General features: G+C 42.2%; 2 protein-coding genes across 5 annotated transcripts in view; one reads left to right on the forward strand and one right to left on the reverse strand.

The window, feature by feature from the left end:
* eif3ba (eukaryotic translation initiation factor 3, subunit Ba) overlaps positions 1–22,542 on the reverse strand; it is a 69,003-nt gene extending 46,461 nt beyond the window's left edge. The window contains exons 1-4 of the mRNA XM_060840926.1: positions 22,387–22,542; positions 6,659–6,851; positions 5,558–5,677; positions 5,187–5,244 (exon numbers count right to left, since the gene is read on the reverse strand). Of these exons, the coding sequence (XP_060696909.1) occupies positions 5,187–5,244; positions 5,558–5,677; positions 6,659–6,851; positions 22,387–22,507 (492 nt within the window). The 5' untranslated portion in view covers positions 22,508–22,542. The remainder of the gene's footprint in view (positions 1–5,186; positions 5,245–5,557; positions 5,678–6,658; positions 6,852–22,386) is intronic.
* Positions 22,543–22,785: 243 nt separating this feature from the next.
* Positions 22,786–25,854, forward strand: part of brat1 (BRCA1-associated ATM activator 1) — a 64,947-nt gene continuing 61,878 nt past the window's right edge. The window contains exons 1-2 of one of the 4 annotated variants that reach the window (XM_060840384.1): positions 22,786–22,918; positions 25,191–25,340. In XM_060840384.1, coding sequence (XP_060696367.1) covers positions 25,214–25,340 — 127 coding nt within the window. In that variant the 5' untranslated portion in view covers positions 22,786–22,918; positions 25,191–25,213. Of the gene's footprint in view, positions 22,919–25,190; positions 25,341–25,854 lie in introns of those variants that run through there. The other 3 variants (XM_060840383.1, XM_060840385.1, XM_060840386.1) reach the window with 3 other exon arrangements.

Consider the following 25,854-nt stretch of genomic DNA (forward strand, 5'->3'; position numbering starts at 1 on the left):
TGCTAACCACTGTGCCACCGTGCCGCCCACTGGCAGCTCATTCCATACACGTACCACCCTCTGCATGAAAACGTTGCCCCTTAGGCCTCTTTTATATATTTTCCCCTCTCACCCTAAACCTCTAGTTCTGGACACCCGATTCCAGGGAAAAGACTGCCTATTTATCCAATCCATGCCCCTCTCAATTTTGTAAACCTCTATAAGGTCACCCCTCAACCTCCGACACTCCAGGGAAAACAGCCCCAGCCTGTTCAGCCTCTCCATATAGCTCAAATCCTCCAACCCTGGCAATATCCTTGTAAATCTTTTCTGAACCCTTTCAACTTTCACAACATCTTTCCAATAGGAAGGAGACCAGAAATGCATGCAGTATTCCAACAGTGGCCTAACCAATGCCCTGTACAGCCACAACATCATCTCCCAACTCCTGTACTCAGTACTCTGACCAATAAAGGAAAGCAGACCAAACGCCTTCTTCACTGTCTTATCTACCTGCAACTCCACTTTCAAGGAGCTATGAACCTGCACTCCAAGGTCTCTTTGTTCAGCAACACTCCCTCGGACCTTACCATTATGTGTATGAGTCCTGCTAAGATTTCCTTTCCCAAAATGCAGCATCTCACATTTATCTGAATTAAACTCCATCTGCCACATCTCAGTCCATTGGCCCTTCTGGTCTAGATCCTGTTGTAATCTGAGATAACCTTCTTCGCTGCCCACTACACCTCCAATTTTGGTGTCATCTGCAAACTTACTAACTGTACCTCTTATGCTCGCATCCAAATCATTTACGTAAATGACAAGCAGTAGAGGGCCCAGCACCAATCCTTGTGGCATTCCTCTGGTCACAGGCCTCCAGTCTGAAAAACATCCCTCCATCGCCACCCTCTGTCTTCCTTCCTTTGATGAAGGTTGAAAAATGTGGTGCTGGAAAAACACAGCAGGCCAGGCAGCATCCGAGGAGCAGGAGAATCGACATTTCGGACATAAGCCCTTCTTCAGGAATGAGGCTGGTGTACTAAGTGGGCTGAGATAAAGAGCAGGGGAGGGCGGCGCTGGGAACATGATAGGTGGAAGGAGGTGAGGGTGAGGGTGACAGGCCGGAGAGGGGTGGGGGCAGAGAGATTGGGAAGAAGATTGCAGGTCAAGAGGGCAGTGCTGAATCCAGGGGTTGGGACTGAGATAAAGTGGGGTGGGGGAGGGGGGGGGGGGGAAAATGAGGAAACTGGAGAAATCTACATTCATCCCATGTGGTTGGAGGGTTCCTAGACAGAAGATGAGGCGCTCTTCCTTCAGGCGTCGTGTAGTCAGGGTCTGGCGATGGAGGCGGCCAAGGACCTGCATGTCCTTGGCGGAGTAGGAGGTGGAGTTCAAGTGTTCAGCCACAAAGCAGTTGGGTTGGTTGGTGTGGGTGTCCCAGATGTGTTCCCTGAAATGTTCTGCAAGTAGGCAACCTGTCTCTCCCCAATTTAGAGGAGACCACATCAGGTATAACAGATACAGTAAATGTGTATGGAGGTGCAGGTGAATGTGCCAGGAGTGGAGATTGGGTTGGTGAGGGGGTGTGGACCTGACGAGGGATTGGTCTCTCTGGAACGCTGATAGGGGTGGGGACGAAAATATATCCCTCGTGGTGGGGTCTGTTTGGAGGTGACAGAAATGACGGAGGATGATACGAAGTATCCAAAGGTTGGTGAGGTGAAAGGTGAGATTCTGTCCTGGTGGCAATTGGAGGGGCGGGGTTCAAGGGCGGAGGTGCGGGAAGTGGAGGAGATACAGTGGAGAGCATCGTCGACCACGTCTGAGGGGAAATTGCGGTCTTCGAAGGAGGCCATTTGGGTTGTTTGGTAGTACAAACCAACCCAACCGCCCCGTGGCTGAACATTTTAACTCCCCCCGCCCCCAAGGACATGCAGGTCCTTGGCCTCCTCCATCACCAGACCCTGACTACACGACGTCTGGAGGAACAGCACCTCATCTTCCACCTAGGAACCCTCCAACCACACGGGATGAATGTATATTGCTCCAGCTTCCTCATTTCCCCTCCCCCGACCTCATCTCAGTCCCAACCCCCGGATTCAGCACCACCTTTTTGACCTGCAATCTTCTTCTTGATCTCTCCGCCCCCACCCCCTCTCCAGCCTATCACCCTCACCCTCACCTCCTTCCACCTATCGTACTCCCAGCGCTCCTCCCACTACCCTATATCTCAGCCCACTTGGCACACCAGTCTCATTCCTGAAGAAGGGCTTATGCCCGAAACATCGATTCTCTTGCTCCTCGGATGCTGCCTGGACTGCTGTGTTTTTCCAGCATCACATTTTTCAACTCTGGTCTCCAGCATCTGCAGTCCTCACATTTTCCTACCTTTCAGCCAGTTCTGTATCCTAATGGCTAGTTCCCCCTGTAATCCAGGAGATTAGATTAGATTACTTACAGTGTGGAAACAGGCCCTTCAGCCCAACAAGTCCACACCGACCCGCCAAAGTGCAACCCACCCATACCCCTACATTTACCCCTTACCTAACATTACAGGCAATTTAGCATGACCAATTCACCTGACCCACACATCTTTGGACTGTGGGAGGAAACCGGAGCACCTGGAGGAAACCCACGCAGACACGGGGAGAACGTGCAAACTCCACACAGTCTGTCGCCTGAGTCGGGAATTGAACCCGGGTCTCAGGCGCTGTGAGGCAGCAGTGCTAACCACTGTGCCACCGAGATCTAACCTTGCTAATCAGTCTCCCATGGGGAACCTTGTTGAACGCCTTACTGAAGTCCATATAGATCACACCTACTGTTCTGCCCTCATCAATCTTCTTTGTTACTGCCTCAAAAACTCAATCAAGTTTGTGAGACATGATTTCCCTACGCACAAAGCCATGCTGACTATCCCGAATCAGTCCGTGCCTTTCCAAATACATATACATCCTGTCCCTCAGGATACCCTCCAACGTGCCCACCACCGAGGTCAGGCTCACCGGTCTATGGTTCCCTGGCTTGTCTTTACCGCCCTTCTTAAACAGTAGCAACACGTTTGCTAATCTCCAGTCTTCCGGCACCTCACCCGAGACTATCGATGATACAAATATCTCATTAAGAGGCCCAGCAATTACTTCTCTAGCTACCCACAGAGTTCTCGGGTACTGAACAGGTCCTGGGGATTTATCCACCTTTAACCGTTTCAAGACATCCAGCACTTCCTCCTGTAATCTGGACATTTTGCAAGATGTCACCATCTAGTTCCCTACAGTCTACATCTTCCATATCCTCTTCCACAATAAATACTGATGCAAAATATTTATTTAGTATCTGCCCCATTTTCTGTGGCTCCACACAAAGGCTGCCTTGCTGATCTTTGAGGGGAAAGTGAGGACTGCAGATGCTGGAGATCAGAGCTGAAAATGTGTTGCTGGAAAAGAGCAGCAGGTCAGGAAGCATCCAATGAGCAGGAGAGTCGACGTTTCGGGCATGAGCCCTTCCTCAAGAAGGGCTCATGCCCGAAATGTCGACTCTCCTGCTCCTTGGACGCTGCTTGACCTGCTGCGCTGATCTTTGAGGGGCCTTATTCTCTCCCTAGTTACCCTTTTGTCCTTAATATATTTGCAAAAACCCTCTGGATTCTCCTTAATTCTATTTGCCAAAGCTATCTCATGCCCCGTGTTGTCCTCCTGATTTCCCTCTTAAGTATACTCCTACTTTCTTTATACTCTTTTAAGGATTCACTCGATATATCCTGTCAATACCTGACATATGCTTCCTTCTTTTTCTTAACAAAACCCTCAATTTTTTTAGTCATCCAGCATTCCCCATCACCCTGACAGGAATATACTTTCTCTGGATTCTTGTTATCTCATTTCTGAAGACTTCTCATTTTCCAACCGCCCTTTTACCTGTGAACATCTGCCTCCAATCAGCTTTCCAAAGTTCTTACCGAATACCGTCAAAATTGGCCTTTCTCCAATTTAGAACTTCAACTTTTAGATCTGGTCTATCCTTTTCCATCACTACTTTAAAACGAACAGAATTATGGTCGCTGGGCCCAGAGTGCTCCCCCACTGACACCTCAGTCACCTGTCCTGCCTTATTTCCCAAGAATAGGTCAAGTTTTGCACCTTCTCTAGTAGGTACATCCACATACTGAAATCAGAAAATTGTCTTGTACATACTTAAGAAATTCTTCTCCATCTAAACCTTTAACACTATGGCAGTCCCAGTCGATGTTTGGAAAGTTAAAATCCCCTACCATAACTATCCTATTATTCTTACAGATAGCTGAGGTCTCCTTACAAGTTTGTTTCTCAATTTCCTTCTGACTATTGGGGGCCTATTGTACAACCCTAATAAGGAGATCACCTCTTTCTTATTTCCCAGTTCCCCCCCCAAATAACTTCCCTGGATGTATTTCCGGGAATATCCTCCCTCAGCACAGCTGTAATGTTATCCCTTATCAAAAGGGTCACCCCCCCCACTCCTCTCTTGCCTCCCTTTCTATCCTTCCTGCAGCATTTGTATCCTGGAACATTAAGCTGCCAGTCCTGCCCATCCCTGAGCCATGTTTCTGTAATTGCTGTGATATCCCAGTCCCATGTTCCTAACTATGCCGAGTTCATCTGCCTTCCCTGTTAGGCCCCTTGCATTGAAATAAATGCAGTGCAATTTATTAGTCCTACCTTGTCCCTGCCTGCCCTGACAGTTTGACTCACTTCTGCTCTCAGCTGTACCCCTCTCAGATTGTATGGGCTGTGGAGTATGTACACCAGTCTTAGCAGATCTCATAGTAATATATAGTGACAAGAGTTAATGTTACAATCTTAATGAAACAATGTATCATAAAAGAGAAATAGATGTTAAAGTAGAACTTTTCATTTTGAAAAATCAGTTTAATATTAGATTAGATTAGACTTACAGTGTGGAAACAGGCCCTTCGGCCCAACAAGTCCACACCGACCCGCCAAAGCGAAACCCACCCATACCCCTACATTTACCCCTTACCTAACACTACGGGCAATTTAGCATGGCCAATTCACCTGACCCGCACATCTTTGGACTGTGATGCGCACGACATCCACAGACTGAAATAACGGGTAGCGAACACGCGCAGTGTTGAGGTTGTCAGCAAACATGGCAACATGGAAACCATTCTTCACATGATATTTACTTTGAATTCTGCCATCACTTACAAAATCTTTGAATGGCTGTTTCGGTGGAATTTCCCAATCGTCACTGATGGTCATGTATCTGGCAGAAAAACACAATCAATTGAATCAAGCTGAAAGAAAATGCTTACAATATTAAATTACGCTAGGCAATGCTTTAGCAACTCACAGGACTTTAAAGAAACTGTAAAATAACAATGAAGGAATACTGGAAAATTTACATCACAATATATTTCTCATTTATTCCTTCCCCTTATCTCAACTATCTGCTTGGGAATACGCCTCAAAGCCTTGGTTGCCCTTACAAAGTGAATTATGTTAAGTACGTTAAAGTTTCAGCACTTTGACTCCGAATAGAAATAATGAAGTTACACAAATATCACATTAACACTCACTTATCAAAATCAGTGAAGAGGTTGACACGGAAAGTATGCTGCTTATCTAACTTGTATCCATCTGCATTTTTCACAGCATCAACAGCACAAGCTGGTGAACTGTATTCCAGGAAAATGTACCTAAAAACAACATTCCAAATGTTAAAAGGGTTACGACAAAAATAGGTGTAAAATTATTGAAATTTTACTTCTTAATTTGATAATAGCTTGCACTGTTTAGTCAGCATATTTGAAACAAAAATTGATGGTCAAATGCTCTAGCTGAGGTCAAAGCTTTGTCCATATGCAATTCAATTGGTGTGTAAAAATCTTGTAATTATGTTAGCATTTATCTTTGGGATAATGTCAAATCCTCATGGTCAAAGAAGGTATTATAATCCATTGCGCAGAACACCAAATCATATTTTAGGAAAACTTGTGTATCTGTATTACTATATTTGCAGAAACAATACTACAAACAACACAATCTCACATTTCCACTTAATTTTGTGCTCATTATATGGATCTCTCCATAGTTTCTGGATGGTACTCGATTGTGAGTTCATTGCGGAATCTCATTCTTATTTCAAAATTTTTCTACAGGCCTTACAGCTCCCCATCTTTCATTTCCTCCCGCCTACAACTTCTGGAGATATTGAGGCTCCTCTAATTATAGCCTCTTATGCATCTCCGATTTCAATAGTTTCACCTTCAATAGCATGAACCCCAAATTTTGGAGTTTGCTCCCAAACTTCTTTTTCTTCAAGGGTTCATTAAACTGTCTGACTTTATGGTCACCGTCTCCATTATCATATCACATGACTTGATGTCAGACTCCAATTTGTTACACTCCTGAGAAATGGCTTCGGACACGTTACAATAAAAGTCCAATATGAACAAACTGTTGCCAAGTTGATGGCTGCAATACAATAGGCTGATTTTGTAATATTGCACTGCAACACCAGCGAAAACATTTGGAAGATAAACAAGTACCTCATTAGATCTCTCTACAGATTAGTTACTGTGAGGTAACATGATTGGTCTCAACTAACAGAAGTACAACTAATGTGGTTTACAACAATTGACGAATGTACACTACTTATATCTGTATTGTAAACATACCCTTTTGTCTTTCCATCGGACTCTGGGTAAAATTCATTTGTGATTTTCCCAAACTTAGAAAATATCTTCTGGATGACATTTCGGAGTTTCTCCAGTCGATCTGGTCCGACTTGTGGTACATTATCCACAACAATAACAGAGTCTATACCATCAGCTTCTTGAGGCTGGTCCTTTAAAATATCACCCAGCAGCTCTACAAGTAAAAATGCAAAACTTACAATTAGTGTGGCAGCGTTTGATATATTTTCTCAACCTGCTAGTAAACTGTTGGTAGAATGCAGTCTGTAATATAGCGATCAATTTCTTTCCACCTTCTCCAAAGTGCCGCTAAATGCTTCACCATTTCAAACACAATTAAATAACATATGTTCTTAAATCATATGGAATAACCAAAGAAACAGAAGCAGGGGTAGGTAACTCAGGCCCTTGTGTCCACTCTGCCGTTCAATGGTATGACAACACATCAAATTTATAATCACTTTCCTGTGATATCACCATTTCTTGACGTAGAAAACTATGAATCTTAATTTTTAACATATACAATGACTGAGCATCCAAATCTCTACTGGGTGCAGAATTCCAAAGTTAGTATCCTCTCACCCAAGGGGTCTTTGCAATTTATGAGTTAACTGTGGTCCTATACTGAAAGTCAAAAGGTGTGGCGTTGGAAAAGCCACAGCTGGTCAGGCAGCATCTGAGAAGGAGAATCGACATTTCGAGCATAGGCTCATCATCGGGGCAGAGGTGAGGACTGCAGCTGCTGGAGATTAGAGTCAAGGTTAGAGTGGTGCTGGAAAAGCACAGCAGGTCAGGAAGCATCTGAGGAGCAGGAAAAGCCCTTTATCATTCCTGATGAATGGCTTTTTCCTGAAACGTCGATTTTCCTGCTCCTTGGAAACTGCCTGACCTGCTATGCTTTTCCAGCTCCACTCTAATCTTGACTCATCAGGAACGTCCAGTTCTTCTGCTCCTCAGATGCTGTCTAACTGGCTGTGTTTTGCCAGTGCCACACTTTTTGACTCTGATCTCCAGTCCTCACTTTCTCTTATACTGAAAGTGTATTGTAATAAAGGCCAACATACTATTTGCCTTCCTAATTATTGTACCTGCAGGCTAACAGATGACTCATGAACAAGAGCAAGCAAGCCCCTTTGAAGTTCATTCATTAGCCTCTTCCTGTTTAAGAAATATTCAAGGCCCAGACCTTTCAATAGAAGACTGCCACTGAAGTGTACACTGGATTTGCACATCAGAAAAATGCAGAAGTCCTGATATAAACTAACTCTACAGGAACTATCCAGACATTGAGATTACTGATGGGCAATTACGAGGCATCTGGAATCTCTTGAAAAAGTCACCAGCTCAGAGTCAGAGACAAAGACTCAACAGCGTTCCACCTCACCTAGTCGAATAGTTACTAACAAAAAACAAGAGTGAAAGCCAAAAGCTAAAGCAAGTTAAGTATAAAATTGAGCAACTCCCTGTCTCACAGCACCAGAGACTCGGGTTCAATTCCAGTCTTGGGCGACTGCCTGTGTGGAGTTTGCACATTCTCCATGTCTGCATGGGTTTCCTCCAGGTGCTCCAGTTTCCTCCCACAGTCCAAAGATGTGCAGGTCAGGTGAATTGATCATGCTAAAATTGCCCATAGAGTTAGGTGCTTTAGTCAGGGGGAATAGGTCTGGGTGGATTCCTCTTCGGGGGGTCGGTGTGGACTAGGTGGGCCGAAGGGCCTGCTTCCACACTGTAGGGAATCTAAATCTTAAAAAAAAAACTAATTCAACATTGACCCTGACAGTGCCCTCACTTGGACCGACTGACAGACATCCACCAGTACCTCCTGCCTGATGAGACTCAGCATGTCAACCGCATTCCTCCCTTGCCTTAAGCCTTCAATCACTTACCTACCATTTGTATCTCTCCTCCAGCTAGCACCCCAGCTTCTCTCCTATCTTCTCAGACATTTAAATTACAGAATTCAGCAGCGACTGCAAGAGATGGGGCATGGTTTCATCACCAATCTACTGCACTGCCACCTGTAAGGTTGGCTCAACTGAACTACACTGTTTCTGCTGTAAATTCCTCAACCACGGACTTTGGGCAACTTTTAGTTACAGTTTTGACCCAGAATGGAAACTCCAGGTTTGGATTTCTGTTCATCCTATGTGAGTTGGCTCACATTTCTGCACCTACCAAATTCTAGCCAATTCACTAAATCTCCCCAAATCCCCTTGAAGAGTTCTTGAACTTATATTTTATGGATATAAGTTTGCTCACTTAGCTGCAAGTTTTAGATGTTTTATTACCATACTAGGTAACATCATGAGTGAGCCTCACCTCCAGTGAGGGTGAATGATGTTACCTAGTATGGGGACGAAATGTCTAAAAACAAACCTTCCAGCTAAGCAAGCAAACTTACAACCAGGACCTCAACCTGAGCTACAAACCTTCTCAAAACTTGCTAATTATGCTTTATCCCACAACCAAATTATTGATACAAATTGTGAACAGCTGGGTCCAAGCACTAAGTCTTGCAATACCCCACTAGTCATAATGCGCCAGCATAAAAATGAATCATTTATTTGTCTTCGGTCCACTAACCAGTTCCCAATACGTGTCAGTATAATTCATCCAATCCATAGTGGTTTAAATTTAATTTCTTAACTTCTTGTGTGGGAAATTATTAAAATCTTCCTGCTTCATAACCACCAGTTTCCACTCATCTTTCCTTAAATGGGATCTTGGTCAACTGGGCTAATGGACCAAGGAGTGGCAGATCGAGTTTAATCGAGTTAAAGGTGGTGGTTTGGTAAGACAAACAAGGGAAAGACTTGTTAATGGTAGCGCCCTGGGGAGTGTTGTCAAACAGAGATACTTAGCGGTTGAAGTATATAGTTCTTTGAAAGTAGACAGGGTGCTGAAGGTGATATTTGGCACGCTTACTGACCGCTGAGTCTAAGAGTTGGGACGTCATGTTACAGTTGTACAGGATCTTGCTGAAGCCACTTTTAGAGCACTGTGTGCAGTTCTGATTGCCCTGCTATAGGAAGGACATTATTAAATTGGAAAAGGGGTAGAAAAGATTTCCAAGAATGTTACCAATAATTATAACTTTTAGTTAATGTACAGGAAGAAGAAATTCTGATCAAAAATTTAGAGAATAGTTTCTTCAGCTTCTCTTGGTGATCAAAATCAGTCCAAGAGACACTGATCACGATCATAGGTAGACTTCACTCTCAGATAGGAGTAGTGATATTAAGTTCTACTTAACTAGTAATAATCATTGGACTTACAAACATATCAAATAAGAGTTTGATAGAAAAATACAGGTCTTCTGCGATAAGGAGTTTCGTTAATACAAATTTGCTGTCAATTGCATTACATCGCCAAATAAATTTTGGAAGACCCACTCCATTCTGTTTGTCCTCTGTTGAGATATAATACTTTCCTCTTTGCATGTCCCCCTTTCCAATTTATTGCCTCAACTGGATCAAGTAGTCTGTTTACACAATGTCCTAGTTAATAAGCTATATCTTGTAAATCAGAGGAACCACATTGACATCATCTGTCCTTGCCTTTATCTTATATCATCTGGTAGCACTGGTGTTAACTCATTCAAAATGTAGATTTCTACACAAACTGTACGTACTTCAGGTCATTGGCTTTCTGGCTTCAATCCTTTGACATTAACTTGTGTAGTCTGATTTAAACACCGAGTTACTTGAAGAGGTTGGAGAAAATTTCCTGTCGCACACTGTTTGCAGTTCTAAGTGCTTGCTGTAGCCTCATGCTAACTTTACTAGCCAGTCATACAAAAGGAGCAAAATCATGAGCATGCAATCAACCTTCAGTTGACAGCTTGTTTTGTCAATAATTTAAGATGCTTTTTTAAAAAAAACTGTCATAATTCAATTCAGTTATGCTACAACTGAGCGCACTGGCTCTTTCTCGAGTCCCACTACTCCACTAGTCGCAACATTCTTTTAAATCTTTTACCAAGCTAATGATGTAGCCAATGATTGTTAGAACAAAGAACGTAGAAAATTACAGCACAGGAACAAGTCCTCCAAGCTTCGCTGATCCAGATCCTCTATCTAAACCTGCTCCCTATTTTCTAAATATCTGTAACCCTTTGCTCCCAACCCATTCATGTAACTGTCTAGATACATCTTAAATGACACTATCGCTCCCACCTCCACTGGCAATGCTTTCCAGGCACCCACCATCCTCTGTGTAAAGAACTTTCCATGCATACCTCCCCAAACCTTTCCCTTCTCACTTCCTTGAACTCGTGACCCCTAGTAATTGAATCACCCACTCTAGGAAAAAGTTTCTTGCTATCCACCCTGTCTATCCACCTCTCATGATTTTGTAGACCTCAATCAGGTCCCCCTTCAAACTGCTTCTTTCTAATGAAGATAATTCTAAACTATTCAACCTCTCTTCATAGCTAGTGCCCTCCATACCAGGCAACACCCTGATGAACCTCCTCTGCACCCTCTCCAAAGCATTCAACATCCTTTCAATACATGGTGACCAGAACTGTATGCAGTGTTCCAAATGCAGCCAAACCAAAGTCCTATACAACTGCAACATGACCTGCCAACTCTTGTACTCAAAACCCCGTCCAATGAAGGAACGCATGCCGTTTGCCTTCTTGACCATTTTACTGACCTGCATTGCCACCTTCAGGGAACAATGGACCTGAAGACCCAGATCTCTCTATAATTTTCCCCAGGACTTTTCCAGTTGCTGTTTGGTTTGTTCTTGAATTGGATCCTCCTCTTTATCCATTTGTCCAATTTATGTATATTCTGCTGTATTCTCTGACAGTCCCCTCCACTATCTGCTACTCCGCCAATCTTAGGGTCATTTGCGAACTTGCCAACCTTCCTCCAAATCATTTATATATAATCACAACAACAGTGATCCCAACACTGATCCCTGTGGAACACTACTGGTCACAGTTCTCCATTTTGAGGAACTCCCTTCAACTACTAATCTCTGTCTTCTGCTGCCCACCCAGTTTCCCATCCACATAACGAGAACACCCTGGACCTCAGTCGATTTCACCTTCTCCATAAGCCTACCATAGGGTACCTTATCAAACGCCTTACTGAAGTCCATATATATATATGGCATCCACAGCATTTGCCCAATCAACTTTGTCACCTCCTCAAAGAATTCTTTGAGGTTTGTAAAACATGACCTTCCCTAAACAAAACAATGCTGCCCATTACTGATCATCCCATTTTCTTCCAAATGGGAATAGATTCTATCCTCAGTATCTTCTCCAAAAACCTCCCTACCACTGACATCAGGCTCACCAGTTTATAATTACCTGGAGTATTTCTGCTACCCCTACAGAGGGACAACATTAGCAATGCTCCAGTCCTAAAGCCCCAGCTACTTCCTCTCTCAGTAACCTGGGGTAGATCCCATTCAGACCTGGGCACTTGTCCACCGTAATGCTTTTTAGAATACCCAAAACTTCCTCCCTCCTTATGCCGACTTGACCTAGAGTACTCAAAAATCTATCCCTAACCCCAGCATCCGTCATGGCGCTCTCCTTAAAGTCAGTGGAGTGATGGACAGTGTGGAAGAATGCTGCATGTTGCTGGGGGACTTGGATAAACTGCAGAACTAAGCTGAGAGGTGGCAAATGGAGTTCAATGCAGAAAAATGGCCAATTCACCTGACCTGCACATCTTTGGACTGTGGGAGGAAACTGGAGCACCCGGAAGAAACCAATGAAAACATGGGGAGAACGTGCAAACTCCACACAGGCAGTCGCCCGAGGTTGGAATTGAACCTGGGACCCTGCTAACCACTGAGACACCGTGCCATGAAGGATAGAGTGTGAATGTCTTTTTCTTAGGATGATGTCACCCTTGTACAAGAGGGCGTAGCTACAAATTCAGGGGTGATAGACTTAAGACAGATATCAGAGGTAGGCACTTTATTCAGCGTGATAAGGGCGTGGAATGCCCTGCCTGCCAATGCAGTTAACTCAGCCACATTAGGGGTATTTAAACAACCATTGGATAAACACATGGATGATGAGATAGTGTAGGGGGAATGGGCTTAGATTAGTTCACAGGTCGGCACAACATCGAGGGCTGAAGGGCCTGTTCTGTGCTGTATTGTACTTTTTAGGAATCTCACCCATTTTCTGACTCCAAGAATAACTTTCTTCCTTTGTCCAAGAGTGGGCCAACTCTCTCTAGTTACCCTCTTACTCCTAATATATGAAAAAATGGCTTTGGGATTTTCCTTAAATATATCTCATTACCATTTTTAGCCCTCTTTATTCCTTGTTTCAGATTGGAAGAATATCAGGAATGTAGGACCAAAACTTTGCCTGTCTTCAGTCGCCTAGACCTTACACATCCTTTTTCCTCTTAGCTTGTCTCGATTTCACCTGCCATAGCGATCATTTTCACAGGGATATATCTTTCCTGAACTCTAATCAACTTCTCTTTAAAAGCCTCCCATATATCAAATGTGGATTTACCTAAAAACAGCTGCTCCCAACCTACATTCCCCAACTCCTGGTATAGTTGGCCTTCCCGCAATTTAGCACTCTCATCTTTGTCCATGAGTATTCGAAAACTTAGGGATAAAGTTGGGCAGCAGCTGAACCAGAGACACATGTATCATGTCTCCCTCTTACTCTGATCAAAAAATAGAACTCTGGTATGTTGAGAAGGTAAGAATTATTTTTTATTTTGCCGTGCAATTGGTAAACACTTTTCTTTCCCTTTTCATTAACTTTAGACTTAACTTAGATAAAGCTTTAAGATTAAAAATGGCCGGACACCTCAGACCTGTGATATGCTCCTATTGCTCAGGGATGCCACTGATGTCCTTGGCTCCTTCATGTGCAAGAGGTGTGTCCAGGTGCAGCTGTTGTTAAACTGCACCATGGCTCTGGAGCATACACGATGCTGAGGGGGTGGTCGATAGCACATTTAGTGAATTGGTCACACCACAGATTAGGATTGCTGAGAGGAGAAAGGGAATCGGTGACCAAATGACAGAGAAAGAGCAGGAAGGTAGAGCAGGTGTCCTCTGCGGTCATCTCCCTTGAAAACAGGTATACAATTTTGGATACTGATGGAGGAGTTGGCTCAGAGAAGGCAACAGTTGCCAGGTTCATGGCACAATGGCTGACTCAGCTGTTCAGAAGGGTAGTAAAAGGACTGGAAGCTCTATAGTCATAAAGGATTCAATTGTAAGGGGAGTAGATAAACAGTTCTGTGGTTGAAAACACAATTCCCGAATGGCATGTCACCTCCCAGGTGCATGGGTCCTCCTCTGATCAGCCGCAGAACATTCTCGAGGAGGGTGAACAACCAGTTGTCGTGGCGCATATTAGCACAAACAATATAGGTTTACAACAAAAATGGGATGAGGTCCTACAAGCAGAATTTACTGAGTTAGGAACCAAGTTAAAAAGCAGGATCTCAGAGGTAGTAATCTCAGGATTGAGATGATCTTTTGGCGGGGGTGGTGGTGGTGGGGGGGGGGGGGGGGGGGGGAGAGGAAGTTTGAGTGAAGAGAGCCTTCTTCGCTTCTGTCCTAAATGGCCTACCCTTGAGACTGTGACCTCTGATTCCAGACTCCCAAGAAGGAAATGTGTGTCTAGCCCTGTTAGAATTTTATGCTCCATTCAGATTTCCTCTCAGCTTTCTGAACTCGAATGAATACAGGGTCAGATGAGCTCATCTCTCCTGATAGGAGTCTTGCTATTAGCATTAGCCAAGTAAACCTCGATAGCACTCTCTTTGGCAGGTATATACTGAGGTAGGGAGACCAAAACTACATATGGTATTCCTGAACAGTCCCTGTTCAACTGTCAAAACTGAAATCTGTTTCAGTGATGGCCAGTGACAAGGGATGCTTGACTTAACAATCGTGATTTCGTACAGAGATATAATTTTAAAGATCCGACATATGAACATTTCCTTAGAGAACCTATTCACAACCCGGAAGTTACCTGTATGCCATTTGCCTTCCTACTTGCTTGCTGTACCTGCCAGTCTATTTTCTTTGACTGATATAGATGGGCTTCCAGATTACTTTATTCATTCCCATTTCCCAACATGATACCATTTCAAGAATTATCCTTTCTGTTTGAGCACCAAAAGAGTCTAACTTGACACTTAGTCACTTTGCACTGCATCTGCTCACATATTCAATTTGTTGAAATCTCCTTGGAGCCGCCTTACAACTCTGAATCCTGCCCAATTTTGGCATAAGCAAACCCGGAAACGTTGAATTTGGTTCCTCAAAACCATAGGCTGGGACCCAAGCACGAATCCTTGCAGTATGATATTCTTCACTGTCTGATCCCACAAGTTTAAAAAAATAATAATTTATTCCGACCAATTTTAACCCTTGTCAATACATTACCCATTATGCCATGTGCTTTAAATTTTGCCTATTAACCTCTGATATGACATCAAGTGCCTCTGGAAATTCAAACATCACATGCAGTGCTTCACTCTTATATATTCTACTCCAGTAGATTTGGTAAGCATAAATTGTCTTGCTGCCTGAACTGCTGTGCTCTTCCAGCACCACTAATCCAGAATCTGGTTTCCAGCATCTGCAGTCATTGTTTTTACCTCTTTCATGACCTATGCTTGCTTTGTCCAATTCTGTTAATGTTTTCCAAATGTTCTATTATGCAATTTTCCAATTATGCAATGTTCTCATAATTTAACATTTTCAGGATCTGTCAATTTACCATTCTTCCCACAGTAATTTCCCTGGCTCTCACTGTAAGGAACCTACATTTGTCTTTCATCTGTTCTCTTGACAGATTTATAGAAACTTTTACTATCAGTTTACTTGTCCCCTATCATTTTACTCCCATTCTCTATCTTCCTCTTCTCAATCAAACTTTTCATCTTTTTTGCAGAATTCTAAAATACTCCCAATCCTCAGACTCTTTGCTTTCTCTAGCAATTGTGTCTTAATGGACTTAATACTATCCCTAACTTCATTTGTAAACCATGGTTGAGCTACCTTAATTCTTGCATTTTCGCACCAGACAGCAATGAATACTCGTTTGAATTCATGGGCTTGTTCTTTAAATATTGCCTGCCCTCAGTCAAAACATTTCAGTAAGGTCCTCCAGTCCATTCTTACCAATTTACACCTCATACCCTAATAGTTTCCTTTTTTAGGTTTAGGAAACCAGTTTCCAGATTTGACCAATTAATTTTTCGTCTTCATGAAGAATTACACCATATAACAGTAGCTGTTTCCCCCAAGGACCCCACAAAACAAAACTGGTAACTAACCCTTTCTCATTGCACTGTGCACATTCTGGAATGGTCTGTTTGCGGGTTAGCTCCTTAACCTATTGGTCTGAAAGACCACCACATACAATTGTAGGAAATTCTTCACAATATAGTTTGCTAGCCTTGCTAATTTGGTTTATACAATTTATATTAAAGACACCTATGATTAAAGTTGTACCCATACTGCATGTGTTTCTGCTTGTTTCATGCCTTTACTTACAGACTATCATGCAGTTGCAGAAATGCCTGTCTGTTCCACTTACTATTGAATTCCCTATCTTTGGAGTCCTGCTATTCTTCCACCTTGCCACCTATGACGCCATAGATTTGGCTTCCAATGTATGTCCTGAAGTTGTCCCCCAACAGTATCAAAAGTTATTTTTTTGGGGGGGGGGGGCGTAGGTTTGGTATTGGTGTTGTCAGACTTGACACCGCATTACAGAAAAGAAAAATCACATTTTACGAATAGCATTTAACACGCTGGCAACGTAATGGCATTACAGCTGACACACATTTTAAATGCTCGCACTTTAGAAACAGTATCCTCGGATCAATCGCATTACAGGGTAGCCAGATTGGACTCCATCAGTAACACTGCTGCTGGGGAATGAGTCTCCAAATCGTGCACGCACACATGCACATATTGTCAAGTTCCACCTTTGCCCTGTATAGAACAATGTTAGAGAGATTATCTAGAGGAGGGGGGTTCAGGGTACATCCTTGTATAGAACTCCAGGGTAAGTATGGTGAGGGAGAGGGAGAGTGGGAGGGCAGGCAGTCAATCATTTGGGTTCAGTGCCTGGGTTCCCATCAATGTCCTGGACTGTTCTCTGCAGCATTTCAGCAAGCTGAGCTCATTTTTAATGACAGTAAACAAAAAGGCGTGATCGATGTTGGAAACACCTCTAGTGTCATGTTTTAATCAGGAGCTTGAGCTCTCTTTTGGATAATCTGATGTTTGGATAATTGAGGTTCCTCTGTATTGTGCTCTGTTCAGGATGACTGTGGCCTTGATCAACTTCTCAGAAAAAGTACCAAAAGACCCACCTTAACAAACCAAGACATAAATAGGAAGCAGGACTGAACATCAGTGCTGCATCAGAGGCTCACTTTTACCGAGCATGATGACGAAACGTCTCAGACCAAATCTACCAGCTCAGCGCACAAATGTACAAAGTTATGTAAATGATTTCGACAAGAATACAGAAGACATAGTTAATAATTTTGCAGATGACACTAAAATGGATGGCATAGCAGAGGTGAAGATGATTTTACAGTCATACAAATGTACAGCACAGAAACAGATCCTTCAGTCCAACTTGTCCATGCTGACCAAATATCCTAACTTAATCTAGTCCCATTTGCCACCACTTAGCCCATATCCCTCTAAACTCTTCCTTTCATGTATCTATCTAAATGTTGTAATTGTACCAGCCTTCACCACTTCCTCTGGCAGCTCATTCCATACACGCACCACCCTTTGCATGAAAGGTTGCACCTTAGGTCCCTTTTATATTGTTCCCATCACTCAAACTATGCCTCCAGCTCTGGACTCAGAACACCATGAGGTAAAAGACCGTGGTTATTCACCCTATCTGTTCCTCTCATGATTTTATAAACCTTTGTAAAGGTCACCCCTCAACCTCTAACACTCCAAGGAAAAAAAAAGAGTCCCAGCATATGCATCCTCTCCTTATACTCAAATCTTCCAACTCTGGCAACACCCTTGTAAATCTTTTCTGAATCCTTTCAAGTTTCACAACATCTTTCCAATAGGAAGGAAACCAGAATTACATGCAATATTTCAAGTGGCCAAACCAATTTCCTGTATAACCGCAACATGACCTTCCAACTCCTATACTCAATCCTCTAACCAACAAATGAAAAGCATGCCAAACGCCTTCTTCACTATCCTATCCATCTGCAAGTCCACTTTCAAGGAGCTATGAACCTGCACTCCAAGGTCTCTTTGTTCAGCAACACTCCCCAGGATCTTACTATTAAGCCTGCCTGATTTGCTTTTCCAAAATACAGCACCTCACATTATCTAAATTAAGCTCCATCTGCCACCCCTCAGTTCATTGGCCCATCTGATCAAGATCCCATTGTACTGAGGTAACCTTCTTCATTGTCCACTACACCTCCAATTTTGGTGTCATCTGCAAACTTATTAACTATACAACATTACAAAGGGATCTTGATCAAATCAGTCAATGGGCTGAGGAATGGCAGATGGATTTCAATCTGGATGGGTGCTGTGTGTTGCATTTTGGTACAGCAAAGGTAGGGTGAGGCTTAGATGGTTGATGGTAGGACCTTGGTAGTGTTGCAGAACAGAGGAACCTAGGGTGCCAGTACATATTTCTTTGAAGTGTGCATCATATATAAACAGGGTGGTTAAAAGGGTGTTTGGCATGCTCGTCTTCATTGCTCAGTCCTTTAAGTGTAGGAGTTGGGAAATCATGTTGAGGTTGTTACATTTAGCAGGATGTTACCAGGTAGGGAATGTTTGAGTTATAAAGAAAGCTGGGTGGCTGGGTCCTTTTTTTGTTGGAGTGTAGGAGGATAAGAGGCGATCTAATGGAAGTTTATAAAATCATGAGGGATATATTAGAGTTAATGGTAGTTGCCTTTTTCCCAGGATGGGGAATTTCAAGATTTGGGGCTACATTTTTAAGCTGAGAGGAGAGATTTGAAGACGACATGAGGGACAAATTTCTTTTACACAGAGGGTGATTTGCATTTGAAATGAACTTCCAGAGGAAGTGGTAGATACAGGTATTTATGACATTTAAAAGATATTTGGATAAATACATGAATATGAAAGGAAGGTTTGGGGGGATATGGGCCAGGAGCAGGCAGGTGGAATCAGTTTATTTTGGGATTATGTTTGGCATGGGTCGAACTGAAGGTTCTGTTTCTGTGCTGTATGACTCGGTGATGCAGGCTCACTCTAAAATATACATTGTTTAACCAATCTGACAATGCACAAGTGGGTATGGAGTTGAAAATACTACCAGAATACAAAATGATGCCAACAAACAGAAATGTTAATGAGAGAAACGAGGAACCAAAAGCAAGCATACACAAAGTGACTGTGGGGACAAAGCAGAAACCTAGGCTGCAAATACGTTCAGCATACAGGATGTATGAACTAATCTATGGCAATCTGACAAAGGTCACTTATAATCACAAAGACAGCACTAGAGGCAGTACAAGATGGCAGCAGGAAAGGAAATGTTTGGGCTACGTGCCCATTAATTCCCATTCCTGCTCACCTGGAAGACAGCATTCTTCTTTGTACTTTTTATTTTGTCTCTTCATTTTTTTCATTTCTGCTCTGACCTCAAGTTCAGGTTTTCTTTTCTGCAACTGCGAAGGAAGGTGGTCGTGACGGCCTACTGCTGTGGCAGCAGCGTGGTGGATCCGAATGTCGAATAGTTGCCTTAGTGACTACAGCTTTATTGAAGGCTTCGTTATCTGTCGCTCTGGTCCATTCCTTCTGGCAGCTGTTTCAATGGTGGCTGCATGATGGTTTTGGTTTGTTTCTTGTGGCTATGGTGGCAATAAGGTGGCTTCAGGCAATGACCTAAGTGGTAACAGCTTCAGCATTGGTGACTTGGCAGATCAGTCTGTAGCTCCTTGCTATGGTGGCGGTACATCACTTTCAGCCGTGACCGCATGGTGAGTCCGGTGCAGAAATTCTAGATTTGGAAGCCCATGAATCCAGATTGCCGTGGAGGGGGAAAAGATGAACTTTATCCTAATTTTGTCTCAATTATTTCTTTTTATTTCTGTAATTAAAATGATGCCAAATTGTGGAAACTTACACATCTCATTGTATTTTCATACTTACAAGTGATAATAAATTGCTGTTCTATTCAGGCCTCCTGCTCCTATTTCTTATGTATCATGAATTACTGAACAAACGATCAACCCAGATGCAACTAAATAGGAACAAGGAGAGAATAGCTGTGCTCAAAGATGGCAATTGCAACTTTCAGCAGAGCTGCCTCAGTGACACAGTCAGACTGAATGATTGAAAGGATTCAAACAGAGGGTGAGATTACATCCTATCCTCAGCAACATATGCCTTGATGACAAGAATTGCTAGATTTTCCGCAAATAGCAGAAAAGCATGAATAAAATATCATGAGTGCCCTCGTGTGAAAATTTTATTTGTGCATAAGAAAATGCAGGTGCGAGAAATTGGAAATAAAAGGCATACCTACGTATACTTTTGTTGACAACTTCACAGACAAAGAAATACTTTGGAAGAGTATTCACAATAAGTAACAACAGCGAACTTGCCCACAGCAAGCTTCCACGTGATGTGATATATACTCAAAAGCTTTTTTTTTGGCATGTTCATTGAGAGATAAATATTGACCAGGAGACTAGGAAGAACATTCCTATTCTTCTTCAGAGTAGTCATGGGAACTTGCAGGGACTCCAGGAGTTTGAGTCAGCCAGGAAGTTCATTTAATGTCTCTTCCACAAGATCGCACCAACGACAATGTAGGACCCCTCTCAGTACTGCACTGAAGCTTTAGCTCCATTAATCTGAAATATTAATTCAGCTCCCTTTTAAACAACTGTTGTTTAATCTGTTCAGCGCTTCCAGCAATTGCTTTCATTTTTTCTTCAATGTTATCCTATAGCATATACATCAGCTATCTGGAATACCACAATAAGCAACATTCAACCACAATTAATGTTTCCAGTCAGACAGCTAAACCAGTGGAGGCAACAAATTTAGATTTCTAGGTGTTTAATAAGGGACATGTGTTAGACTACTGTTGATTTAATATTCATTCACAGGATGTGCACAATGCTGGCTGGCCTAGCACTTACTGCCTGCCCTGAATTGCCTTTGAGAAAGTAATATCATGTTGCCCTCTTGAACTTTGCAGTGGACGCACAATGTAATCAGGAAGAGAGTTTCAGGACTTGAGCCAAAAATTTAAGAGCCGGTGGTGTTGGAAGCAGTAGCATATTAGCACGGATATAAGCTTGACTAACCAAATAATAGAAGACTTGGGATAAGGAGGCACAATGGCAATCTGCAACTCATGAAGTGCCACAGGAATCAGTGCTGTAGCCACAATTATTTACAAGAAATATCCATGATTTGGACAAGACTGTACTATCACCAAGTTTATGATGACACAAAAACTGATGGGACATACAAATGGGCAAAAATTTGACAAATGCAAGATGTAATGATTTTTTCAGGGATTTCACAGAGCAGGTGTGGAGATGTTGCTTCCCCTTACAGAAGGGTCTCAGGCCAAAGTGAATGATTTTACTTTAAGGGATCACTCAGTTAGGTGAGAATTGCAGCAGTTACCTCTCTCATAGGATAGTGAATCTATGCAATTCTTTACCAGAAGGCTACAGAGGCTTGGTTGCGCTGAATGTATTCAAGGATCGACAGATTTTTAAAATAGTAAAGGAATCAAGGATTATTGGGGGGGGAGGCAGAAAAGGGGAATAGAGGATTATCAGCTCAAGTTCAATCTCATTGAACGGAAGAGCAGATCCAATGTGCAAAGTGACTTAATTTTGCTACTCTATCTCAAGGTCTTAGTAATTGATAAAGTGCCCAAAGTACATGAAATACAAATATTTCCACCATTTTTGGAAGATCAAGTGAATACAGATTTAAGCTATTTTGTTTACAGATTTTCTAGTCTGTAATCAGACAAACCAGTTTACAACCATGCTAAAATTACATTTATAATGTTTTAGATTAAATGAATGATTTAGTTTTGCTGTTAACAATGTTTTCTTTTATCTCATTGAAGACATTGTATATTCATCTAATTTATGAAAGGATCCTGTCTGGCATTGCTCCCTTCTCGATACGGATTACCCAAGAGTACAGTGATATTTAAAGTGATATTAACTTGAAGAACTCTGCCTTTACAGTTCTGTCCACTACGCTGTAGTTTACACAATGTTAACTCAATATACTTCACGTCATGCAATCTAATTTGCATCCCTAAAATACACACTAATGGTACAGATCAACTGGAGGTTAGTAATTTCTAATTAAGTCATTTTAAACAAAATGCATGAAAATTGTTTAAAGCAAAAAAAAGTGTCTTCCTGGGTTTAAATTAAGAAGTGTTCCTCCAAATTAATGGTGCACCACCTTTCACTGTACAGGTTATCGTTTGGGAAAAAAATACACATTTTGTCACAACGCTAAAAACTACAGAATTTACGGTCTGCCATTCCTAAATCAGCCGGGACCCAGCCGACCTATCTACTCATCTTGTTACTCTGATGCCGGCTCCGGGCCCAACAAGGCCTCAGGCTCTAATCACTCCCAAACGCACATGGACTCGAGATCTGAACCGGTTCCCCTCCATGTGCCCGAATACGATAAACTACCCCAGCCCTTGACTTTACCCTCGTCGGAGATATCGTCCTCGAAGCCTTCGGGATCGCTGAAGCCTTCCTCAGGCTCCTCCACCTCTGCCAACTCATCATCAGCCTCCCGGGCCTCACCGTCACCACTCGTCTCCTTCATTCTGCTTTGGTTGGGCGGCCGGAAAAGAAAGAGCGAGCACGGAAGCGCGTGTCCGGGCCCGCCGAGGGGAAAGGGGCGGGGCACGTTCGGGCGAGTCCACCGCGGGCCTGCCGGTTTGCCTGTTTGAAAGCATTCAGAGGGGCGGAAACACTGAGTTGTAGGGAGGATTTAGAAGTAATTGCTGGTTGTTGAATTTAGATGGTTTTCATAAATAGATTTATATTAATTTATTTAAAGCATTACTTGACTTCGTCTGAGGATCACCGTTATTGTTGAGGGTTTGTTGTGAAATATTCCTCGTGCTCCCCCCCAGTGAGTGAATGGTGGTCCAGTCTGGTTGTTGGATGAAGGACATGGCGACGGTTACGTTTGGTTGCTGCTCTGTGCTTTCGGATTGATTGTTCAACCAAGGTGTCTGTTTAAATTAAACCTTTCGGTCATTTTGGGCGATTGTTGTAGCGGAGCTGGAATCCTCTTTTCCCAGCTTTGATAGTGGGATAGTGTCTGTGCAGTTTAATCTTCCCTCACTTTGCAGTTTATTTAACTGATATGGAAGCCTCCAGAATGAGCAGCTGACAAATGGCCCACTAGACCCATCTGTACTGCTGATGCACACCAGCTTCCTCCCATTCTCTTCTATTTCATCTTCTTGGTATCTTTTAGTTTCTTCTACTTCATCTTTCAATACACCTATTCCACTCTCTTCAAGCACTCCTTCTATCCATTCTCAGGGAAAGGAAGTTTCTTCTGGGTTTTATACGAGTTTTATTGCTGACCATCTCATAGTTATGATGCCAGGTTCAAAATGTACATATATTAAATTTGATTTAAGTTGAAACCTGCAATCTTCTATTTATTAAAATATTATTGATACGAAATGTTAACTCTATTTCACTCCCCACAGATACTGTCAGAATTTGTGTTTCTGGTTTCCAGTCTCTATAGTATTTTGCCTTTGCCTTTCCTTATTTGTTGTCAAAGGAAACTAATGGAGGGTTATGGACTAAGGGCAGGCAGAAGAGATTAGTTTAATTTAGCATCATGTTCAGCACAACATTCTTTCAGAGGGACAGATACATCAGCATTCAAAATAATAAGATCTGATTAGAAATGTATTATTTTAAATGAGTATTCTCAGTTCCTATTTTGTAAGAAACTGCATTTCTGTTTTAGAATCTGACTTACCAAAGTTCTTCCGTAACAAAATGTAACATTTTTACACTTGGAACAAAGATATAACTGAAACCACAGTAGTGTTACAGTTACCTTTATCTATGCGTTTGGACTAAATTTAGTGTCGAGGTGATCCTGGGGCTACATGTGGCCAGTCACAAGACACACTGTTCCTACTCTGAAATATTGACAACTTGTATTCCTAACTCAACTGGACCCTTTCTGAAATTTTATTCCCTGGCTTTGCTTACTCGAGGATTGATCGCTTCATCATTTTTGCTGATTCATTGTCTTCATTTTTCCAAGTTTGACTTAATAAAGAACAAAACAAATTATAACCTTTTCTGCCCAATGTCTGCCCTTACCAAGCTTAAGTAACTCTGAAGCTGAGAGTATTAATGTTGATCATCTTCACATTTTAGCATAGTTGGCTGTAGAATCATACTCATAGAGATGTACAGCATGAAAACAGACCCTTCGGTCCAACTCGTCCATGCCGACCAGATATCCCAACCCAGTCTAGTCCCACCTGCCAGTACCTAGCCCATATCTCTCCAAACCCTTCCTATTCATTTACCCATCCAGATGCCTTTTAAATGTTGCAGTCGTACTAGCATCCACCACTTCCTCTGGGAACTCATTCCATACACGCGCCACCTGTGTGTGAAAACATTGCCCCTCAGGTCTCTTCTTTATCTCATCCTAAACCTATACCCTCTAGTTCTGAACTCTCCCACCCCACGGAAGATACTTTGTCTGTCTATCCTATCCATGCCTCTCATGATTTTATAAGGTCACCCCTCAGCCTCTGACGCTCCAGGGAAAACAGCCCCAGCCTATTCAACCTCTTCCTATAGCTCAAATCCTTCAACACTGGCAACATCCTTGTAAATATTTTCTGAACGCTTTCAAGTTTCACAACATTCTTCCGTAAATATGTTTGATTCTGATATATTCTCCTACTATTTCCAATCAAGGAATAAATAAAAGGTATTAAAAAACAGATAATGCTGGAAGCTTCTGTAGAAGGTAAATGGAGTTGACAATGTGTCAGATCAATGATTCTTATTCAGGACTGAGTTGTTGACCTGAAATATTAATTCTATTTCACTCTTCTGTGCTTCACTGCTGAGTATTTCGAGCTGTTTTTGATTTCATTTCAGATTTCAGCATGTGTAGTACTTTTTTTAATGGATGCAAATTCTTATAACCAAAAGAAGAAATCAACTTAATGGATGCTTGGAAAAAGTGTTAATTTCGATTTTTAGCAAAACAGACATGGACAATTAACCATAATTACTTAAAAAGACATAAATGATTTACAATTCTGAAGATGGGATGAAAAACAGATAGTATTTGGTGAATTATTTTGAATAGGATCTTCTTGGAGAATATAATTTTTTTGCAGTGTTATGCTAAGGAACTACCTGCCAATTGTAGCAAATTTAAAACTCAGAAGGTACTGTACAAGAGCATGAGGATTTATATTTTGTTTATTTTCTCCCCTCAGAGAATTTATCATATAATTGGGAAATGGAAAGTGAGTACGTGGAGTTGTTGCCCCGTGTTTTCTCACTATTAGGAGATGCCAGGCAAACGGTTGTTGATGATACCTGTTTGGAGAAGCTGCTAGATTGTTTCCGGGCAATAACAGAAAATGGTAACTGGATACTCACTTATTTTGAAATCTTGATTAACACAACCAGTACCTAATGTGAAATAAATTTTAATTGCATAATTTAATATACTTTTTCTACATATCAATGTAATCTAGTAATGGAGAATGTTGCAATTGTGATATTAAAGCTATTATATCAATTCTGCTACAGCATTATTTTGCCACCAATGAGATTTTTTTTCCCACAGCAACCATCCTATAGAATTTTCATATAAGGTTTCAAACTTGGGAGGAAATGCACCTGGGTTGACATTAAATTAATGTGAAATGGATTATTTTACAAAAAACTTGCTTGACTCATTCGTGTCTAAATAACATGTACATGGATCTGAATTGAGCTTTGGCTATTGTCTTTTAATGAACATATTTGGACTTCTGTATCAAGAGTGTGGTGCTGGAAAAGCACAGCAGGTCAGACAGCATCCAAGGAGCCAGAGAATTCTGGCTTGATTCTCTAGCTCCTCAGATGCTGCCTGACCTGCTGTATTTTTCCAGT

The sequence above is a fragment of the Hemiscyllium ocellatum genome, chromosome 20, assembly GCF_020745735.1.
Source record: "Hemiscyllium ocellatum isolate sHemOce1 chromosome 20, sHemOce1.pat.X.cur, whole genome shotgun sequence".
Lineage (NCBI taxonomy): Eukaryota > Metazoa > Chordata > Chondrichthyes > Orectolobiformes > Hemiscylliidae > Hemiscyllium > Hemiscyllium ocellatum.